The 23171-nt window shown below is 38.6% G+C and overlaps 1 protein-coding gene across 23 annotated transcripts; it reads right to left on the bottom strand.

The window, feature by feature from the left end:
• Positions 1–5303: 5303 nt before the first annotated feature.
• On the bottom strand, positions 5304–23171 carry Vbp1 (VHL binding protein 1). Of its 23 annotated transcripts, none has more exons than XM_087600758.1 (8): positions 20863–21726; positions 15001–15127; positions 14588–14875; positions 9932–10056; positions 9519–9585; positions 8394–8492; positions 7116–7254; positions 5304–5540 (listed from the first exon to the last, which is right to left on the bottom strand). In XM_087600758.1, exons 4-8 carry the CDS (start codon positions 10036–10038, stop codon positions 5464–5466), a joined length of 489 nt encoding a protein of 162 aa, XP_087456884.1. In that variant the 5' UTR covers positions 10039–10056; positions 14588–14875; positions 15001–15127; positions 20863–21726; the 3' UTR covers positions 5304–5463.

The following is a 23171-nucleotide window of genomic DNA, read 5'->3' as shown; positions in this document are numbered from 1 at the left end:
CGTCTGCCATCTTTTTCTCAACGGAGACGCCTTCTATACATTGCTGCACCCGGCTCTGTGACGCGGGTTTCGAGGCGCCCGGCGAAGTTGGTGCAATGGGGGTGGTGACTGGGATGTATGGAATCCATACGTGACCACGACGTGTGGGACCCGTGAGTCAGACCTATAGAATGCATGCATGGGTGGGATGTATATGAATCCACACATTGGCCGGGACATATAGGATCCACGCGTGACTCGGATGTATAGAATTCACACGAATGGGATGTATGGAATCCACAGTGACCAGGACCTGGATGTATGGAATCCATACAGTGTCCAGGACGTGTGGGACCCGTATGAGCGGGATGTTTAGAATGCACGTGTGGCTGTGACGTATGGGATTCATTAGGAGTGGGATGCATAGAATCCATAGTGACCAGGGCCCGGATGTATAGAATACATTCAATGTCCATACGAGTGGGACGCATAGAATCCACATGTGACCAGGACGTATGGCATCCATACACTGACAGGAGGGAGCTCTCTAGGGTCCAACGCTCGGGCTCAAATGCCACAGACGCACCGAGAACATATGGAATCCACACTTGGGTGGGACATATGGAATCCATAAAATGAGCGGGACGTGTGGGACGTCCCATATGAGTGGGACGTATAGAATCCACACTTGGTTGGGACGTATGGAGTCCAATTGGCCAGGACGTATAGAATCCACGTGTGGCTTGGACATATGAAATCCATACAGTGGCCAGGACGTATGAGATCCACGCATGGCCGGAATGTATAGAATCCACACGTGGGTGGGACGTATAGAATCCACCCACGTCCGTGTGGGACGTCCTGTATGAGCGGGACGTATATAATGCACGTGTGACTTGGACGTATGGAATCCACACAGTGGCCAGGACGTATGCGATCCACTCGTCGCCGGGACGCACGGAACAACGAGGACCAAGCAGGTGAGCAGGGAAGTGAATCGCGCCCCGGAAGCCATGTTGCTCAATGTATGGCGTCGGGCGGAGACGAAGAGGAAATGAAATCGGGACCCGGGGCCGAGCGTCAGGGCTTCAAGGACGCGGGGCGAGGGCGCTAACCACTGCACGGCGGGCGGTCATCGTTACGTACGTTAATGTAGCATGTTTACGTTTATTTAAATTTATTTCTACTTATTCATAATGCAGCTTTAAGTTTATGTTAATTTATGGTAATGTGGACTTATGTTTACGTCCATTTACGTTAATAATGCTGTTTAAATTAATATTTATTTACATTAACACGGATTATTTACATTTATTCCTATTCATTAATGCAGTTTTACATTTATGTTAATTTATGCTAATGCGGACTTGTGTCTATGTTCATTTACCTTAACAATGCTGATTTACATTAATATATTTATGTTAATAATACAGATTATTTACATTTATTTCCATTCATTAATAACGTGGGTTTACATTTATGTTAATTTGTGCTAATGCAGACTTGTTTACATTAATAACAGATTTGCATTCGAATTTATTTTCATTAATGATACAAACTTAGTTATTTACGTTAATGATGAGGATTATTTACATTTATTTCTAGCTAATAATGCAGTTTTCCATTTATGTTAATTAATGCTAATGTGGACTTATGTCCATGTTCATTTATGCAAATAACGCTGATTTATATTAATATTTACATTAATAATGCACTTATTTACTTTAACAATGCAGATTATTTACATTTATTTCTATTTCTTAATGAAGCAGTTTTAAGTTTATGTTAATTTATGCTAATGTGACTTATGTGTACACTAATTTACGTTAATAACACAAACTTATATTCGTATTTGTTTACATTAATAATGCAGATTATATTTGTTTCTATTCCTTAATGATTAAGATGAATATTTGTGTTAATTTTTGCGAGTGCGGATCTACATTTATGTTCAGTTATGTTAATAATGCAGACTTAATTTTAATTTACATTAATAATGCACTTACTTATTTACAATAATGCAGATTATTTACATATATTTCTATTTGCTAATAGTCAACATTAATATTTATGTTAACTTATGATAATGTGAACTTATTTGTACGCTCACTTTTGTTAACACACATTCACATTCACATTTATTTACATTAACAATGCAGATTTATACTTATTTTTATCTACGTTAATGATGCGGGTTATTTACATTTATTTCTAACAATGCAGTTTTACATTTATGTTAGTTAATGCTAATGCAGGCTTACGTCTATGTTCATTTATGTTAATGACGCTGATTTACATTAACATTTATTTACAATAATGATGCATTTATATTTATGCTCATTTACATAAATAGTGGAGATTTATATTTATTTTTATTTATTTTAATGATGCAGATTATATTCATTTCTATTCTTTAATGATTAAGATTAATATTTATGTTAACTTTTGCAGTGCAGATCTACATTTATGTTCATTTACATTAATGCAAATTATTTACATTTACTTCTCTTTATTAATAACGCAGCTTTACGCTTATGTTAATTTATGCTCATGTGGACTTAAGTGTACGCTCATTTATGTTAAGAACACAGATTTACATTCATAATTATTTACATGAATATTGCAGATTTGTATTTATGGACATTTACATAAATAATGGAGATTTATATTTAATTTATGTTAACGATGCAGAACACATTGATTTCTAGTCCTTAATGATTAAGATTAATATTTATATTAATTTTTGCAATTGCGGATCTACTTTTATGTTTACTTATGTTAATAATGCAGATTTACATTCATAATTTTTTACATTAATAACGCAGACTTAGTTATTTGTTAATAATGCAGATTATTTATATTTATCTCTACTTGTTAATGCAGATTTACGTTTATTTCTATTTGTCAAGATTAATATTTGTGTTCATTTATGCTAATGCGGACTTATGTCTACGTTCATTTATGTTAATAGTGCTGATTTACATTAACATTTATTAACATTAATAATGTAGACTTAGTTATTTACGTTAATGCAGATTACATTTATTTCTATTTATTAATAATGAAGTTTTACAGTTATGTTAATTTATCCTAATGCGGACTTATGTGTTTGCTCATTTACATTAACACAGACTTGCATTCATATTTATTAACATTAATAATGCAGGCTTATTTACATTAATAATTCAGATTATTTACATTTCTTTCTATTCATTAATAATATGGGCTTATATTTCTGTAAATTTGTTAATGTGGACCTACTTGTACGCTCATTTACGTTAATAACAGACTTACATTCGTATTTATTTACATTAATGATGCAGATTATATTTATTTCTATTCCTTAATGATAAAGATTAATATTTTTGTTAATTTTTACAATTGCGGATCTACATTTATGTTTACTTACGTTAATAATGCAGATTTGCATTAATAGTTTTTTACATTAATAATGCTGATTATTTATATTTATCTCTCCTTAATGCAGATTTACATTTATTTCTATTTGCTAATAGTCAAGATTAATATTTATGTTAATTTATGCTAATGCACACTTAAATCTATGTTCATTTATGTTAACAATGCTGATTTACATTCATAATTATTTACACTAATATTTATGTTCATTTACGTGAATAATGGAGAGATTTATGTTAATGATGCAGATTATATTTATTTCTATTTCTTAATGATTAAGATTAAAATTTATGATAATTTATGCTAATGCAGAATTATGTCTATGTTCACTTACGTTAATAATGCTGATTTACATTAACATTTACTTCCATTAATGATACAGACTTAGTTGTTTACGTGAATAATGTATTTATATTTATGTTACATTAATAATGATTATTTGTATTTAGTTTTAGTTATGTTAATGATGCAGATTATATTCGTTTCTATTTCTTAATGATTAAGATTAAAATTTATGATAATTTTTGCGAGTGTGGATCTACATTTATGTTCATTTACGTTAATAATGGAGATTTATCTTTATGTTAATAATGTAGATTTAATTTTAATTTACATTACTAATGCACTTATTTACACTAATGCAGATTATTTACATTTATTTCTATTCACTAATCAGTTGTTAATTTATGCTAATGCGGACTTCTGTGTATGCTCATTTATGTTAATAACACAGATTTGCACTCATATTTACAATAATGATTCAGACTTATTTACGTTAATAATGCAGATTTACATTTATTTCTATTCATTAATAACATGGGTTAACATGTATGTTAATGTATGCTAATGCGGACTTATGTCTGTTCATTTACATTAATGCTGATTTACATTAATAATGCAGATTTATATTTATGCTCATTTATGTTAATGATTTATATTTATTTATGTTAATGACACAGACTATGTTTATTTCTATTTCTTAAGGATTAATATTTATGTTAATTTTTGTAATTGCGGATCTACATTTGTTTACTTACATTAATAATGCAGTTTGCATTCATAGTTTTTTACATTAATAACGCAGATTATTTATATTTATTCTACTTGTTAATGCAGATTTACGTTTATTTCTATTTGTCAAGATTAATATTTATGTTAATTTATGATAATGCGGACTTATGTTTACGTCCATTCACGTTAATAATGCTGATTTGCATGAACATTTACATTAAGAATGCAGATCATTTACATTTATTTCTATTCATTAATAACGTGGGTTTACATTTACCTTAACTTATGCTAGTGTGGACCTATGTGTACGCTCATTTATGTTAATAACACAGATTTACATTCATAATTATTTACACTAATAAGGGAGACTTAGTTATTTACGTTAATGATCCAGATTATTTACATTTATTTCTATTTGCTGATAACTGAGATTAACGTTTATGCTAATGTATGCTGATGCTGAATTACGCTTACGTCTGTTTACGTTAATGATGCAGATTTATATTCATTTTTCTTTACATCAATGACGCAGGCTTACGTCTACCTTTCTTTTACGTCAAACCCCACCCCCACCCCCCATCCTCCCGCCTCCCCAAGCCCTCACTTCCCCACCCCCATCCCCTTACCCCCACCCTCCCCCACCCCCACAACCCCCACCATAACCCTCCCACCCCCCTCCTCCCCTTCCCCCCTCCACCCCCCCCCCTCCGCGAGGCGCTCACAGACCCAGAACTGCACGGGCTCGAGGTGCCCAATGGTTAGCGCCCTCCTGCGAATCACGAAGCTCGCCACCCTCCCCAGCCCCCGAAACCCGAACGACGCGGGATCTATACGTTCCCGTTCACGTCGAGGACGCGGGGGAGGGGGTTTACGTCCCCAGAGCACGGTAAACAAGATGGCGTCTCTTCGGGTTTTTAATTCTGCTGTGGGGGGTGGGGTGGGGAGGGGAGGGAGGGAAAAACAAATCGGGTGTGATATACATTAAACCGGTGAGCTATACATTAATGTTCAGGCGTGAGACGGACATCGGGCGGGCGAGCGCAGTGGTCGGCGCCCTCACGCTTTGCTCTTGGCGGCGCCGCCATCGTCCCGGTTCCTGCGCTTCACGTCCCAGTTGTAAACGCGCGCCATGTCTGCGGGGTCGGGGGTCAAGGAAAACGTAAAGAGGATCCGGGACGTATAGGACACACACGGGGGTGGGGTGGGGACTCGTGCACAGGGGCTGGGGTCGCTTTAGGTTCATCCGAGGAAGAACGCGTTCTGGGTTTCCTATACGTTGACTTACGAGCGGATCCGTCCTTTCCTATACGTCTTTCTTTGCGTTTAAGAACGAATTTGTTCTTTTTTTAAAAGTTATTTAGGACTAAATCCGTTCTTTCCTATACATTAACTTAGGGATAAATCCGTTCCGTACATTTTTCTTCACATTTGAGAGTAAATTTATTCTTTACATTAATCTCAGAATAAACTCATTCTTCCCTTTACATTAAGAACGAATCCATTCTTTCCTTTCTATACATTAACTTAGGCATAAATCCGTTCTTTCCTATACATTAACTTAGGAATAAGTCTGTTCCTTACATTTTTCTTTGCATTTGAGAGTAAATTCATTCTTTACATTAATTTAAGAATAAATTCATTCCTTTCTGTACATCAAGTTAGGAATAAACCCATTCTTTTCCATAATTTGAGATTGAATCCATTCTCTTCTATACATTAATTTCAGAATAAACTCATCCTTTCCTTTACATTAAGAATGAACCCATTCTTTTACTTCTATACATTAACTTAGGGATAAATCCGTTCTTTCCTATACATTAACTTAGGGATAAATGCGTTCTTTACATTTTTCTTCACACTTGAGAGTAAATTTATTCTTTACATTAATTTAAGAAAATTCATTCTTCTCTATACATTAAGAACGAATCCATTCTTTCCTTTCTATACATTAACTTAGGGATAAACCCATTCTTTTCGATAATTTGAGAACGAATCCATTCTTTTCTGTATGTTAATTTCAGAATAAATTCATTCTCTCCTTTACATTAAGAACGAATGTATTCTTTCTTTTCTATACATTAACTTAGGAACGGATTCTTCCGGTCCCACGCGTCACCCCGATCCCCCGTCCATACATCCAGGATACTGACTTCCGTGGTGAACTGGTCCTACAGGAATAAATTTATTCTTTACATTAATTAAAGAATAAATTCATTCCCTTCCTTACGTTAGTGTGAGAATAAGTCCGTTCTTTACATTTTCCTTTACATTAAGAATGGATTGTTTCTTTCCTGTACATTAACTTGAGAACAAACCCATTCTTTTCTATACATTAAGTCAGGAATGAGTCCATCCTTTTCTATACAGTAAGAGTAGATGTATTCTTTTCTTTACATTAATAAACTCAGTCTTTCTCCTTTATATGTTAACCTGAGGATAAACTCATCCTTTCCTCTATTTTCTATACGTTTCCTTTACATTAAGAGTGAATCAGTTCTTTTCTACACATTAACGAGAACAAACCCATCGTTTTCTATACATTAAGAACAAATCTATTCTTTTCTTTACATTAATAAACTTAGTCTTTCTCCTCTATATGTTATCCTGAGGATAAACTCATCCTTTCCTCTATTTTCTATACGTTAAACCAGGAACGAACTCTTACCGTCCCTCCTGTCCCCCCGCCCCCGTCCATACGTCCAGGATACTGACTTCCGTGGTGGTGAACTGGTCCCGCAGGAAGTCCAGGTCGTCCTCCAGGGCTTCCAGGTTCCGTGCCGCCGTCGCCAGGTTTTTCTCCAGCAGCGCCCGGGCCTCGTCCACGTCGTACTCCAGCATCACGTTGGCCTGGGGTGGGGGGGAGGTCTATACGTTATGGCGCTGCATGAAGATCTATAGGTTACGTCACCGCGTAGTCTATAGGTTATGGTCGCTGCCCAATGTATAGGTTACAGTCACTAGGATACAACCACTGAGCAATCTATATGTTACATTGCTACATAGTGCATAGATTATATAGTATAATAATGCCCTATATTATATAGTATATTATATATAATAGAAGTATAGATTACATAGGTCACCACATAATTTATACTTTATGTCACTGCATAACCTATAGGTTATGGTCGCTGCACAATGTATAGGTCACAGTCACTAGGTTACACCCACTGAGCAATCTATGTTACATCGCTACATAACCTGTAGGTTACATAATATAATATCCCGTATTATATAGTATATTATGTATAATATAATCAAAGATTACATAGGTCACCACATAATTTACACATTACGTCACTGAAAAATCTATAGGTTACGGTTGCTAGGTTACATCCACTGAGCAATCTATACATTACGGTTGCCACACACTTTATAGGTTATGTCAATGGGCATCCTATAGATTACACAATGTAATAGTATCCTTTTATATATATCATCTATAGATTACATAGGTTACCACACAATCTGTACGTTAAATCGCTGTAAACTAGACTATAGGTTAGGGTCACTAGGTTACACCCACTGAGCAACCTATAGGTTATGTCGCTACACAATCTATAGGTTACACCACTACCTATTTAATTGTATGTTGGCAGCCCTCACGACAGTCAATTAATAACGTATATGTCAGGGGACCCCGGAATCTACACAGGTCACTGTCACGACAACTCCTCCATGATCTATAGGTGAAATTCACAGCCACCATTCCATAATCTATACATTAGTCAGAGCGATCACTACCTAATCTATAGGTCACGGTCACAGCCATTACAACCTATACCTCGGGCACCCCACAATGTATAAAAGTCAGAGTTGAAAACCTATAGGTCAGGGCACATACAGGTCACGGATGTCACATAGTCCATACGTCACAGTCAAATAATCTATACGTCACAGTCTCGGCCATGACCTCATAACTTATAGGTCGGGGCCACCCCGGCACCATCCATAGGTCCCGGCCCCGCCCCGCCCACCGCACTCACCCCCAGCCACAGGCAGACCCTGTCCGTCGGGGGCACCAAGGCCTTGCAGTACAGGTTGTCGGCCAGCAGGAAGCGCGTCTCCATGGCGTGGGGCGACCCCTGCGGGGAGGGCGGGGTGCAAAGGTCACAGAGGTCACATGGGAGTCACGGGGATGCAAAGGTTATGTAGGTCACATGGGTAACATGGGGGTGTCACGAGAATGCAAAGTTCACATGGGGCACATGGGGGTCACAGGGATGCAAAAGTCACACAGGGGTCACAGAAGTCACATGGGGGGCACGGGGGGGGGTATAAAGGTCATGTAGGTCACGGAAATGTAAAAGTCACATAGATCACATGGGTCACACGGGAGGCCACAGGAATGAAAAGGTCACATAGGGGTCACAGAGGGTCACATAAGGGTAACATAGGTCACATGAGGGATACCGGGATGCAAAGGTCACATGGGGCAGATGGGGGTCACGGGGATGCAAAGGTCACATGGGGTAACAGGGATGCAAAGGTCAGATGGGTGTCATGGGGATGCAAAGGTCACACGGGGCTCATGGGGGTCACAGGAATGAAAAGGTCACATAGGGGTCACAGAGGGTCACATAAGGGTAACATAGGTCACATGAGGGATACCGGGATGCAAAGGTCACATGGGGCAGATGGGGGTCACGGGGATGCAAAGGTCACATAGGGGACACAGAAGTCACATGGGGATCAAGAGGATGCAAAGGACACATGGGGGACACGGAGGTATAAAGATCATGTAGGTCACATGGGGGTCACGGGAATGTAAAGGTCACATGGATGTTAGAGCAACATAGGTCGCATGGGTTCACGGGGATGCAAAGGTCACGTAGGTCACACGTGGGACCTCACGAAATTCACATTTGCATACGCAAGACATCTGTCTGCATACACAAGAGGCTCACTGCCATGGACGGGGCCTTCATTTGCATATGCAAAATACAGTAGCCTGAACAGAGTGTTCATTTGCATGCAGAGCCCTCATTTGCATATGGAATTGCTCACCGGCCCGAACAGAGCTCTCATTTGCATGCAGAGCTATCATTGGCACACACGGAAAGCTAATTTGCATACTGGGACCCTCATTTGCATGTGCCCGCCCCTCTCACCTTCTTCCGCTGCATGTATTTGAGGATCTCCAGCGTCTGCTTGATCTCAGGGATCTGCGACTTCAGCCTACGGGGTCGGGGGTTCAAGGGTCAGGGGTCAGCATGGCATCACGGACCCCCCAAAAAAAAAAGGGAAAAAAAAATCTACGTCCTATTTCCGGTAGCGATATTCCCCGCCCACTCTTGGCCAACTCCCCTCTCACTCCCGTCCACTTCCGGCTTGGGCTCCGCCCACTTCCGTTCACCAGCGCTTGCGCTCTGCTTAGCTGAGCTCCACGAATTTGTATTTCCGGTAGCGCACGTCCCCGCCCACTTTCCCACGTACCCCAGGGCCCACTTCCTGTCGGAGCCCCTCTAACTCCTCGCCATCCCAGGGCACACTTCGGGCCGCGGCTCCGCCCAGTTCCGGTCACCTGCGCTTGCGCTGTGCGAGGCTGAGCTCCATGAACTTGTATTTCTGGTAGCGCTCGTCCAGCTTCCGCAGCGCGGCGTCTGCGCTCTCATTTCCGGGCTGCGCCATGAAGGCGTCCACATCCTCCTGCGGGGAGATATCGCGAGATGTTACCAAGAGACATGGGAAAAGTCACGAGATTTTAAAGCGAGAGGCGGAAAACATGGCGGGAGGGGGGAAATATCTCACGATTCTAATATCCGAAGGAGAAACATCTCAGGATTTTAATGGCCACGTGGGAGATATCGCGGGATTTTAACACGGGAGGCAAAAAATATGGCGGGAGGGGGGAAATATCTCACGATTTTAGTGTCCAGATGAGAAACATCTCAGGAATTTAACGGTTTCCTTTGTTGAGATGGAGAAATATCGCGAGATTTTAACGTCCACCCGAGAAATGTCACAGAGTACGGGAAACATTGCGGGATTTTAACGTAGGCGGCGGCAAATATGGTGGGAGGGGAGAAATATCTCACGATTTTAATGGCCTAACGTGAAACGTCTTGGTAATTTAACGGCCACACGGGAGATATCGCGGGATTTGAACGCGGGAGGCGGTTAATATTCCGGGATGTTAACGACCAGACGGGAAATATCGTGCGAATTTAACGGCTTCCTTTGATGAGATGGAGAAATATCACGATTCTAATGTCCGAACGAGAAACGTCTCGGGAATTTAACGGCCACACGGGAGATATAGCGGGAATTCAATGCGTGAGGCAGGGAATATTTCAAGATTTTAAAGGCGTCCTGTGAAAAGTAGAAATCGTCACGAGATTTTAACGCGAGAGACGGTTAATATCGCGAGATAGAAACCTCCAGACCGGAAATACCGCGAGAATTTAACGTCCTCTTGGGAGGACGGGGGGGGGGTGAATATCGCGAGGTTTTAATATGCAAACGAGAAATAACACAGAGTACAGGAAACATCGCGGGACTTTTAACATGGGCGGCGGCAAATATGGCGGAAAGGGGGAAATATCTCACGATTGTAATGTCCGGATGAGAAATATCTCAGGAATTTAACGGCCACACAGGAGATTATGCGGGATTTTAAGGCGAGGGGCGGGAAATATCGCGTGATTTAAACGAAACGTGGACCTATGGTGGGAAATTAACACGAGAAACGGGAAATATCGCGGTTTTAAAACGTGGAATGCAGGAAATATGGCAGGAGGGGGGACAATATCTAACTCTAATATAAGGATAAGAAATATCTCAAGATTTGAAGGACACACAGGAGAGATCGTGAGATTTAATCACGAGAGGCAGTTAAAGTCGCGGGAATTTAAAGCGAGAGGCGTGAAATATGGCGGGAGGAGGGAAATATTTCACGACTTTAATGTCCAGATGGGAAATATCGTGAGATTTTAACGCATGAAGCAGTTAACATCCCAGGATTTTTAACGTCCAGTCGGGAAATATCGCGCGAATTTAACGGCCTCCTGTGACGAAATGAAGAAATATCGCGAGATTTTAATGTCCATTTTAGAAATAGCACAGAGTATGGGAAACATCGCGGGATTTTAACGATAGGGGCGGCAAATATGGCCGGAGGGGGACAATATCTCACGACTCTTTTGTCCGGACGAGAAACGTCTCGGGAATTTAACGGGAGAGACGGGAAATATCACGACCGGGATATCTCAGGATTTTAACCGCCTCCAGCCAAGAGTGCGAAATGACGCGAGATTTTAATGCGAGAGGCGGTTGATATCCTGGGGTTTTAACGTCCAAATGTGAAACATAGCGCGAAATTAATGGGCTCCGTGTACAGGAGGAAATACCGTGGCATTTAACGGTGGAAATGGGAAACATGGCGGGAGGGGGGAAAATATCTCATGACTTTTTTGTTCGGACGAGAAAGTTCTCGGGAATTTAACGGGAGAGACGGGAAATATCGCGGGATTTTAACGCAGGAGGCAGTTAATATCCCAGGACTTTAACGTCCAGACGGGAAATATCGCCAGAATTCAAAGTCCAGATAGGAAATATCGCGCGATATTTAAGGGTCTCCTTTGATGAGATGGAGAAATATCGCGAGATTTCACGGTCCAACCGAGAAATAACACAGAGTATGGGAAACATGGCGGGCATAACATGGAATGCGGCAAATATGGCGGGAGGGGGACAATATCTCACGATTCTCATGTAAGGATGAGAAACATCTTGGAAATTTAACGGCCACACGGGAAATATCGCGGGAATTTAATGCGGGCGACGGGAACTCTCTCAGGATTTTTAACGGCCTCCTGGGACGAGGGAGGGAAGTGTCGTGAGATTTAAAATCCCGTCTCGCGCTTCCTTTCATTTTTAGTTTAATAAAATGTTAAATATTTTACGTCAAAACTTTTTAATTTTGCAAACAAACAGGTTTTAAGTAGTTTTGGCAAAAGTGAATAAAAATTACTGAAATTTAATATTTAAGATACATTTTAAGCAAAAAGTCTTAAGAAAAATTAATATATTAGTTTAAAATTTTTTAATTTTTCCAATAGGTGGATTTTGTACGGTTCTAATAAAATCTTAATATTTTAAAAATGGGAAAAAAAGAAAACAAGACAAAATATGCATGAAAAATTTCTAATTTTTGAAATAGATTTTAAACAGATTTGATAAAATATCAATAGATAAAAAAAGTTAATTTTTTTTACATATTAATATCTGTTTTTTTTTTTAACCAGGTAGCAAAATGGTCTCCTAAATCTCTGATAAAGAATATTTCTATCTATATTAAAGAGGGAGTCTTCCGGGGTTGGGGATTTAGCTCAGTGGTTAGAGCGCTTGCGTAGCAAGCCCAAGGCCCTGGGTTCGGTTCCCAGCTCCGAAAAAAAGAAAAGATAAAAAAAATAAAAATAAACAGGATTACATGCCTGGCTGCACTTTTAGTCTTTTGAATATAATTATAAATAAAATAAAACAAAAAAATACTTTTTATAGAGCGTTCTGCGCTTCCCTTGATTTCGTTTTAAAAAATGTTAATATTTAAAATTAACACATTTCTAATTCTTAAACGTAGCGTTTAAATGATTAGTTTTATTAAAAAATTAAATTTTTAAAAATCGGAAAACAAAAAAATTAAAATAAAAATTTATGAATTTAGAAATAGATTTTAAATACTTTTGATAAAATATTTATATTCAGAAAAGTTAATAAATATCTTAAAATCATTTCAGTGTTTAAAAACAAATTATCCTCGCACTTTTAATTTTAATGAAAGGTTATTAATAAATGAAAATAAAATTCCCGGGTTTGCGCCACGAAGGCGTCCACGTCCTCACGTGGCGGGAAATACCACGGAATTTTAACGTCCACACGGGAAATATCGCGGGATTTTAACGCGGGAGGCAGGAAATAGCTTGAGATTTTAACGGCCTCCTGCAAAAAGAGGAGGAAATATCGCGGGATTTTAACCCGGGAGACGGGAAATATCGCGTGATTTGAACGTCCATTCAGAATATATCGTGAGAATTTTACGCGCCTGTCCACGGATGACGAGGGCGGGAAATATCGCGAGATTTAAAATCCCCTTTGGGTTCCCGTTGATTTTTAGGTTTAATTAAATGTTAGGAAATATTTTAACTTAAAATATCTTAAATTTTAAATTAAAGGAGTAGCTTTTAAATAGTTTTAATAAAGTGTTAGTAGATATTGTAAGTTAAAAGATTTTAATTCCGGAAATGAATAAATGATAAGTAGTTTTAATAAGATATTAATAAATTATATCTTGAGATTTTAACGGCTTCCTGCGAGACAGTTAATATCGCTGGACTTTAAACACGCGAGGCAGGAAATAGCTCCAGATTTTAACGGCCTCCTGCATCGAGAGGAGGAAATACCGCGGGATTTCAACCCGGGAGACAAGAAAAATCAATGGATTTTAAAACCCAAATGGGAAATATCGCAGGAGGCAGGAAATAACGTGGGATTTTAATGTCCAAACGGGAAATAGGGCGGCAGACGGGAGATATCGCGGGATTTTAACGCTGGAAACGGGAACGATAGTGAGAGACAGTTAATGTCGCGGGATTTTAACGTCCATACGGGAAATACACCGGGATTTTATGTCCAAACGGGAAATAGGGCGGCAGACGGGAGATATCGCGGGATTTTAACGCGGGAAACGGGAACGATAGTGAGAGACAGTTAATGTCGCGGGATTTTAACGTCCATACGGGAAATACACCGGGATTTTAATGGCCTACTGCAATGAGCGCGGGAAATATCGCGAGTTACAACCCGAGAGACGGTTAATACTGCGGGATTTAAACGCAGCAGACGAGAAATAGGGCGGGACTCGGTTAATACCGCGGGATTTAACGTCCATGCAGGAAATATGGCAGGATTTTAAAGCGAAAAGCGCGAGATATCGCGGGATTTTAACGACCACAACCTCCTGCGAGAAGAGGGGGAAATATCCCCAGAGACGGGAAATATCTCACAATTTTAACTGCCTCATGGGACGAGAGGGGGAAATATCGCGAGATATAACCCGAGAGACGGTTAATAACGCGGGATTTATCATCCATACGGGAAATACCGCGAGATTTTAATGACCTCTTGCGCTGAGCGGGGAGGGAAATATCGAAAGTTACGACCCGAGAGACGATTAATGTACCGAGATTTTAGGGCGGTAGCCGGGAGATAGCGTGAGAGACGGTTAATGTCGCGGGATTTTAACGTCCATAAGGGAAATTCCGAGAGATTCCAACGGCCTCCTGCGATGAGCGTGGGAAATATCGCCAGTTACAACCGGAGAGACGGTTAATATCGCGAGATTTTAGAGCGGGAGACGGGAGATACAGTGAGAGACGGTTAATATCGCGGGATTTTCAGGCAGCAGACGAGAAATAGCGCGGGACTCAGGCAATGACGCGGGAATTTAATGTCCGGACCGGAAATAAAGCTGCAGATGGGAGATATTGTGAGCCAGTTAATATCGCGGGAGTAGGGAACTATCGTGAGACTCGGTTTTAACGTCCTGAGAAACAGTTTATGACGCGAGATTTTAGCCCGGGAGCCGGGAGATACCGTAAGAGACGGTTAATATCGCGGGATTTTAAAGTCCGGACGGGAAATACAGCGGTAGACGGAGATATTGCGGGATTTTAACGCGAGAGACCGTTAAATCTCGGGTCATTTTAACGGCGATGACCTCCTGCAACGACAAGAGGGAAATATCGCGAGATTTAAAATCGCGAGTTGCGCTTCTTTCGATTTTTAATTTTATTGTTAGTAAATTTTCTCAATTAAAGTAATTTAGATAATTTTTATGGAACGTTAATAGATATTTTAAGTTATACAATTTCTTATATTTCAAATACACATTTTAAACTAAAATTTTTTAATTTTTCAAATAAATGGGTATTAGTTTTCAAAAACGTTAATATTTTAAACGAAAATATTTTAATTTTCAACAGTTTTAATTTTAAAATTTTAATATTTAAACCGTTTTAAGAAAATTTTTTTAAAGAAAATCTTAATTTTCTTAAATTTTAAAGAATTCCCAATCTTTGAAAGAAGAAAACCTTAAGTAAATACTTTTAATAAAATCTTAATAAGTTTTTAAAACGTTAAATGGAAAACACACAAGAAAAAAACACAAAAAAATAAGAAAAAGGAATATAAAAAATAAAAATAAGAAAATAAAATACAAAATAAATATAAAAAATTTCTAACTTTTGGAATAAATTCTCAAATAAATGGTTGTAAGAAAATGTTAATAAATCGGATAAAAATGTCTAACTCTCCAAGTAGATCTCAAATAAATATCAATTTTTAGGAAGTGCAACGGAAAAAAACACGGGAATCAAACCAGAAGACCAAAAAGATAAAATAAGGTAAACGATAAAACGAAAAACAAATCGTTCAAAAAAATCTAAAAAATAGGATGAAAGACCAAAGTATACGCGATATTTTCATTATTATTAACATCATTATTTATATTATTTATATTATTAATCTTATTTACATCATTATTACTTGTATTATTCACATTATCGTTTATATTATTAATACTATTTACATTATAATTAATATTATTTACATTATTAACATCATTATTATTTATAATATTTACATTATTATTTTTACGTCATTATTACTTATATTATTTACATTATTCATATTATCATTTACATTATTAACATTATTTACATTATTATTTACATTATTAACATTATTATTTATAATATTTACAGTATTATTTACATTACTATTATTTACATCATTATTACTTATATTATTTACATTATTAATACCATTTATATTATTACCATTATTTATATTTACATTATTAATATTATTCACATCATTATTACTTATATTACTTACACTATTCTATTATCGTTTACATTATCAATATTATTACTTACATTATTAATATATTATTTTTATATTTACATTATTATTTATATTATTGTTATTTACATCATTAATACTTATATTATTTACATTATTATGTTATCATTTATCAATATTATTATTTAAATTATTATTAATAGTATTATTTATTATTTATATTGTTATTAATATTATTTACATCATTATTACTTATACTATTACTTACATTATCATTTATATTATTTATATTATTTGCATTATTTTTATAATATTTACATTATTTATATTATTTGCATTATGGTTTTTATATTTACATTATTATTCACATTATTATTTATATTATTTGCATTATTATTATTATTCATTAATCCTCTCCCCTTTCGCTTTGCACCGAACGGGGCCCCGCCATTTCCGCCGCTGATCCCAGCGCCAAACTCTGCGTACGGCTCCAATGGACGCACGCGAGCGTCGGCGCTGGGATTCTACGTCATTTGCGTCAACTCCCGACACGGACTTTACATTGGGTATAAATATTGAATCATAGGATGATGCTAGTAAGAATGGTAACATGTGATCTTTTTGAATATTAATATACGTTATATGTAAATTAACTGTAATTAATTATAACACATCAGTAATATATTTAGCTCAACACATTAATCATATAATATATGATATACGATAATAAATATATCATGTAATATATGATATATTTAATTCTATATATTAAAGGCACGGAAATTAAGCGTATGTTATATATTAATTAAGTGCAATTAATTATAATTAATTATATTATAGTTAATACATTTTATACATTAATGATATGTTATTGTATTTCGCTCAACATATTAAACATAGTATATATTAAATTCTATATAGTAAAGGCACGGAAAATACTCATACTAAATATTAATTCCGGTTGATTTTAATTATATTATAATTAACACATATTATATATTAATGATGTTTATTACTGTATTTAGCTCAACTATTAATCTATAATATATGACATATTTAATTCTATATATTAAAGGCACGGAAAAGAAGCATATATTATGTTAATTAACTGTAATTAATTATATTATGATTAATACATTTTATATATTCATGATATGTTATTGTATTTCACTCAACATATTAAACATAGTATATATTAAATTCTATATATTAAAGGCACGGCAAATAAACTTATTAATGCATTTTATATATTAATGATGTTATATTTTATTTAGCACAACATATTAAACATATATTTTTAATTCTATATATTAAAGGCACGGAAAATACTAAAAATATATTAAATATTAATTGCGGTTAATTTTAATTATATTATAATTACTACATATTATATATAATGATGTGTTACTATATTATTGTATTTCGCTCAATATATTAATCATATAATATATGATATATTTAATTCTATACAAGGCACGGAAAATAAACATTATAGATTAATTAAGTGTAATTAATTATGTTATAATGCATTTTATATATTAATGTTACATTATTGTATTTAGCTCAACAAACAGAAAATACTCAACATGTAGTATATATTAAGTGTAGTTAATTATACTATACTGAATACATATATATTAATGGTGTTACTATATTATTGTATTTAGCTCAACATATTAATCATATATGATATATTCAATTCTATATTATAAAGGCACGGAAAAGAAACAAATTATGTATAATAATTAACTATAATTATAATTATAATTAATGCATGCTATATATTTAATGATGTGTTATTGTATTTAGCTCAACATATTAAATATATATTTAATTCTATATATTAAAGGCACGAAAAATAAAAATATCATATATATTAACTGTAATTATAATTAATGCAGATTATATATTAATGGACAATACTATTATATTTAGCTCAACGTAGCAAATACATAATATACGATACATTTAATTCTATACGTTAAAGACGCTTAAGGGAAATACCTAAGGAAAAAACATGGCGACGCCTTGGGAAAATTCGCCGCGAGGGGTCAGAGGAAAACTTTTTTTGACGATTATTTTGTAAAATAAAAATCCTCAAAAACAGATAGGAAATATGTAAGGGAATAAAATATATATTTTTGGGAAAATCATCCCGGTAAAAGAAAATCTCAAAAAAATAAATCCTGTATATAGGGGTTGGGGATTTAGCTCACTGGTCGAGCGCTTGCGTAGGAAGCCCAGGGCCTGGGTTCGGTTCCCAGCTACGAAAAAAAGAAAAAAAACTTGTATATATTTTCCTCAGATGTTCTCCACGTATTTTATATTTTTGGGATTATTTTCCAAAAAAAATGTGTTTGTTTTATATATAAAATCAATACGGTTTTTTTTTAACAAAATAATCCTAAAAATCTAATGACGCGTAAAATATTTTAGGGGTAAAAATCGTCCTTGAAAAAAATAATTCTCAAAATATTGAAAAAAATTTGTATTTAATTAAAAATATTGACTTTTTTTTGGGAGCGTGGGAAACCATTTTGAAAGTATTAAAGGTAGAAAATATTTAAGGGAGAAATGTATATTTTTTTGGGAAAATCATCCCGATAAGACACAAACTATTTCAGAAAAATAAATCCTGTATATTTTCCCCCAAAATATTTTACGCGTCTTTAATATTTTGCGGATTATGTATTTTCCCAAAAAATATTTTTGTTTGTTTTATATATAAAATTAATACGATTTTTTTTTAACTACAATAATCCTAAAAATCTAAAGACGCGTAAAAGATCTTGGGCTAAAAATGGTCCTGGAAAAAAACAATGATAATTCTCAAAATATTTAAGGTATTTTATATTTAAATGCAAATAATGACGAATTTTTCGGGAGCCGGGGGAAACCAGTTTTAAAGTATTGAAGATAGAAAATATTTAAGGGAAAAAATGTATATTTTTTGGGAAAATCATCTCGATAACATGAGAGACATAGAAACTATTTCAGAAAAATGAATCCTGTATATTGTTCCCTCAGATATTTTCCGCGTGTTTGATATTTTGGGGATTATTTTCCCCCCAAAATTCTTTTTTTCCAGAAATGTTTTTCTTTTTCTCTTACATTTTGAAAATGATTTTTTCCCATACATAAAATGACGTCACGAGGACACTCACCTATAAAGGGGGAGAATAATTTTTTAAGGAAATGGTTTGAGAAAATCGTCCTTAAAACATAAAAGACGCAGACATAGATGTCGAAAAAGATCGATTTAATTTTTTTTTTTGGGTAAAATAATTCTAAAATTTAAAGATGCGTAAAATACTTAGGGGGAAAAAAAACATTTACATCTTTGGGTGGGGCAAATAGTCCTGAAAAAAAAAATTCTCCAAATATCGAAAGGGAAAAAAATGTTTATTTTTGGGAAAATCGTCTTGATGAGAGACACCGAAAATATTTTTAAAAAAAATTGAACATGATTTTGGAAAATTATTATCCTCAAAATGTCGAAGAGGCCGAAAACATTTAAGGAAAAGTATGGACAATTTTTTTTCTTTTCTTTTTTTCGGAGCTGGGGACCGAACGCAGGGCCTTGGGCTTGTTAGGCAAGCGCTCTAACCACTGAGCAAAATCCCCAACCCGGACGATTTTATTTTAATTTTTTTTTCTCTTTTGGGAACATCATTCTGAAAATATGGAATAATCCTGTTAACGCTAAAAGTATACAGCAAATGTTAATAGCGAAATGATTGACTTTTGGGAAAAATGATCCTGCACCTGTATCGATCCTGAATATAATTCACATAAAATTTGAAATATTGAGATTTAAATATATTTAAATATATTAATATAATTGATTTTTAAAACTAATCGGCAGAAAACACGCAGAATACACTTTAAAATAAATCTTAGGAAAATATTCTACGAAATCTTAAAGGCGCGGAAAGCATTTGAGGGAAATCATTGCCGTTTTCGATAAAAATCGTCCTAAAAATATTTTTCCAAAAATAATACAATTTTTGCAGGTAAATAATCGTGAAATTACAACTAAAAAACACAGGAAATGTTTCACACACGCACAAAAAAAGAACATATTTACGGAAAAAAAAATCCTGAAAATAGAGTTTTCCAGAAAAAAAATTACACAAGTTTTTTCCCAAAAAATACAATTTTTTTCAGGAAAATGATCCTGAAATTAAAGAGTGGAAAAAATATTACACACACACACACACACACACACAAAATATTTACGGGGAAAATGACTTTGATAATATGGAAAACTATATAAAATATTTTTTCCGGAAAAAATAGCAAAAAAAAAAAAAAGCCTCCAAAACGGGAAGAAAAAAAATAATAAAATTCCCGGGGAACAAAAACTGACCGTTTTTTTGGAAAACAAAACTGAAAAATAAAAGAAGAGAGGAGGAGAACGGCCGCGCGCTCCCTTCCGGGACCCTTGAGCTCCGTTCTGCCCTAGGACCCTGGCCCGGGTACGGAATTCAGGCCATAAGTGTCCTTCCGGAATCACACGTTCCCTTCCCGGGCCCTGCAGCCCGGTTCCGCCCAGCACCCCAAGCCCAGAAACCGACTGGAGGCCGAGCGTACACTTCCGGGGCCAGGCGTTCACTTCCGGGGCCGTTTACTTAGGTTCCTCCAATCACTCAGACCCCGGAATCGCCGAAAGTTCCCTTCCGGGACCTTTGAACTCGGGCCCTTCCCGGTACCCAGGCCTAGGAGCCGACCGGAGGACAGTCGTTCCCTTCCGAGACCGGACGTTCCCTTCCGGGACCTTGAACTTGGGTCCTCCCCGTTACCAAGGCCTAGGAGCCGACCGGAGGATAGTCGTTCACTTCCGGGGCCGGACGTTCCCTGCCGGAACCTTGAACTAGAGTCCTTCCCGGTACCCAGGCCTAGGAGCCGACCGGAGGACAGTCGTTCACTTCCGGGGCCGGGAGTTCCCTTCCGGGACCTTGAACTCGGGTCCTCCCCGTTATCAAGGCCTACGAGCTGACCGGAGAACAGTCGTTCCCTTCCGGCACCTTGAACTCGGGCCCTTCCCGGTACCAAGGCCTAGGTGCCGACCGGCGGACAGTCGTTCACTTCCGGGGTGGACTTCCCCTTCCGGGACCTTGAACTCGGGTCCTTCCCGGTACCAAGGCCTAGGAGCGGACCAGAGGACAGTCTTTCACTTCCGGGGCCGGGAGTTCCCTTCCGGGACCTTGAACTCGGGTCCTCCCCGTTATCAAGGCCTACGAGCTGACCGGAGGACAGTCGTTCCCTTCCGGGACCTTGAACTCGGGTCCTTCCCGGTACCAAGGCCTAGGAGCCGACCGGAGGACAGTCGTTCACGTCCGGGGACGGGCCTCCCCTTCCGGGTGCATAGAGACCGGTTCCTCCCAACGACCCAGGCCCGGCAATCGCCGGACCTTCCTTTCCGAGGCCGTTTAGCCCGATTCCTCCCCGGGAACTAGGCCCGGAACCGAATGCACGCCGGATGTTTACTTTCGGGACCACACGTTCCCTTCCGGGGCCGCTCAAAATGGTTCCGCCCAGCTTCCCAGGCCCAGGAACCGACTTAATAACAATCGTTCACTTCCGGGGTGGGACGTTCCCATCCGGGACCGTTTCTCCCCACACCGAGGCCCGTGAATCGCCGGATGCTCGCTTCCGGGACCACACGTTCCCTTCCGGTTCAGGCAATTACCATCCGGGGTCGTTTAGCCAGGTTTGTCCCAACGACCCAGGCCGAGGAACCGACTATAACCCGGAAGTTTGCATTCGGGACAAAAAATTCCCTTCCGGGGCCGGACGTTCCCTTCCGGTTCCCCTGAATTCGGTGCCTCCCAACGACCTAGGCCCGGGAATCGCCGTACATTGCCTTCCGGGTCAGGAAGTTCCCTCCCAGGACCGTGTCGTGCCGTTTATCCCAACAGTCCTTAGTCAGGAACCGACTACAGGACGAACGTTTCTTTCCGGGACCCGGCCCTCACTTTCGGGTCCAGAAGTTGCCTTCCGGAACCGTCTAGTTATGTTTCTCCCCACGGCCCAGGCCCGTGAATCGCCGTATATTCCCTTCCGGGACCACACGTCCCCTTCCGGGTCAGGCAGTACCCATTCGGGACCACTTAGCCCACTTTCTCCCAAAGACCCAGGCCCGGGAACCGATTGCAACCCGGAAGTTTGCATTCGGGACCACACGTTCCCTTCCGGGTCCCTAGACCTCCGTTCCGCCCGTCGACCGAGGCCTGGGAACGGCCTGACGTTACTTTTGTGGGCAAACCGTTCCCTTCCGGTTAGTCAGTTCCCTTCCGTGACCGTTTAGTGCGGTTTTTCGCAACGGTCCAGGCCCAGGAACCGACTACAGGCCGGACGTTTCTTTCCGGGACCCGGCGTTCTCTTCCGGGTCCGGAAGTTCCCCTCCGGGACCATTTAGCTAGGTTTCTCCCCACGACCCAGGCCCGTGAATCGCCGGATATTCCCTTTCGGGACCACACGTTCCCTTCCGGGTCAGGCCGTACCCATCCGGGGCCCTTTAGCCCGGTTTCTCCCAACGACCCAGGCCCGGGAACCGACCGGAGGCCGAGCGGTACCATCCGGTGCCGGCCGTTCCCTTCCTGGCACCTTTTAATTAGGTTTCTCCCCACGGCTCCCTCCACGGAGCTTGCTTTCCCTTCCGGGTGAGGCAGTTCCCTTCCGGGGCCGTTTGTCCCGGTTCCGCTGAGCCCTCTAGGGCCGGAAGCGAGCGGAAAGCGCCGTCCTGCCCGGACCCCGGGTAAACGGACGTCTCCGTCAGCGGAGGACGCCGGGTAACAGCTGCTTACCACGAACACCGCTTCTGGAATCCCCAGGTGCAGCCGCCGACCGTTGCCCGCCTCCAAGCCGCGCCCTCCCTGAGCCGCCGCCATCTTGGGAAG

Source organism: Rattus norvegicus, chromosome X (assembly GCF_021556685.1).
Source record: "Rattus norvegicus strain SHRSP/BbbUtx chromosome X, alternate assembly SHRSP_T2T, whole genome shotgun sequence".
NCBI classification, from domain to species: domain Eukaryota; kingdom Metazoa; phylum Chordata; class Mammalia; order Rodentia; family Muridae; genus Rattus; species Rattus norvegicus.
This window is presented reverse-complemented; position numbering and strand designations above follow the sequence as displayed.

Bases quoted from the DNA above. Each gene is read 5' to 3' on its own strand.
- Vbp1 (XM_087600750.1), bottom strand. From the start codon at position 22,850: ATGGTACCGCTCGGCCTCCGGTCGGTTCCCGGGCCTGGGTCGTTGGGA. The intron at 10,057-22,775 runs GTACGGCCTGAC...ATCTCCCCGCAG, and splicing joins GGCTAAAGGGCCCCGGATGG to GAGGATGTGGACGCCTTCAT. The intron at 7,255-8,393 runs GTGAGTGCGGTG...CCCCCACCCCAG, and splicing joins GGGTCTGCCTGTGGCTGGGG to GCCAACGTGATGCTGGAGTA.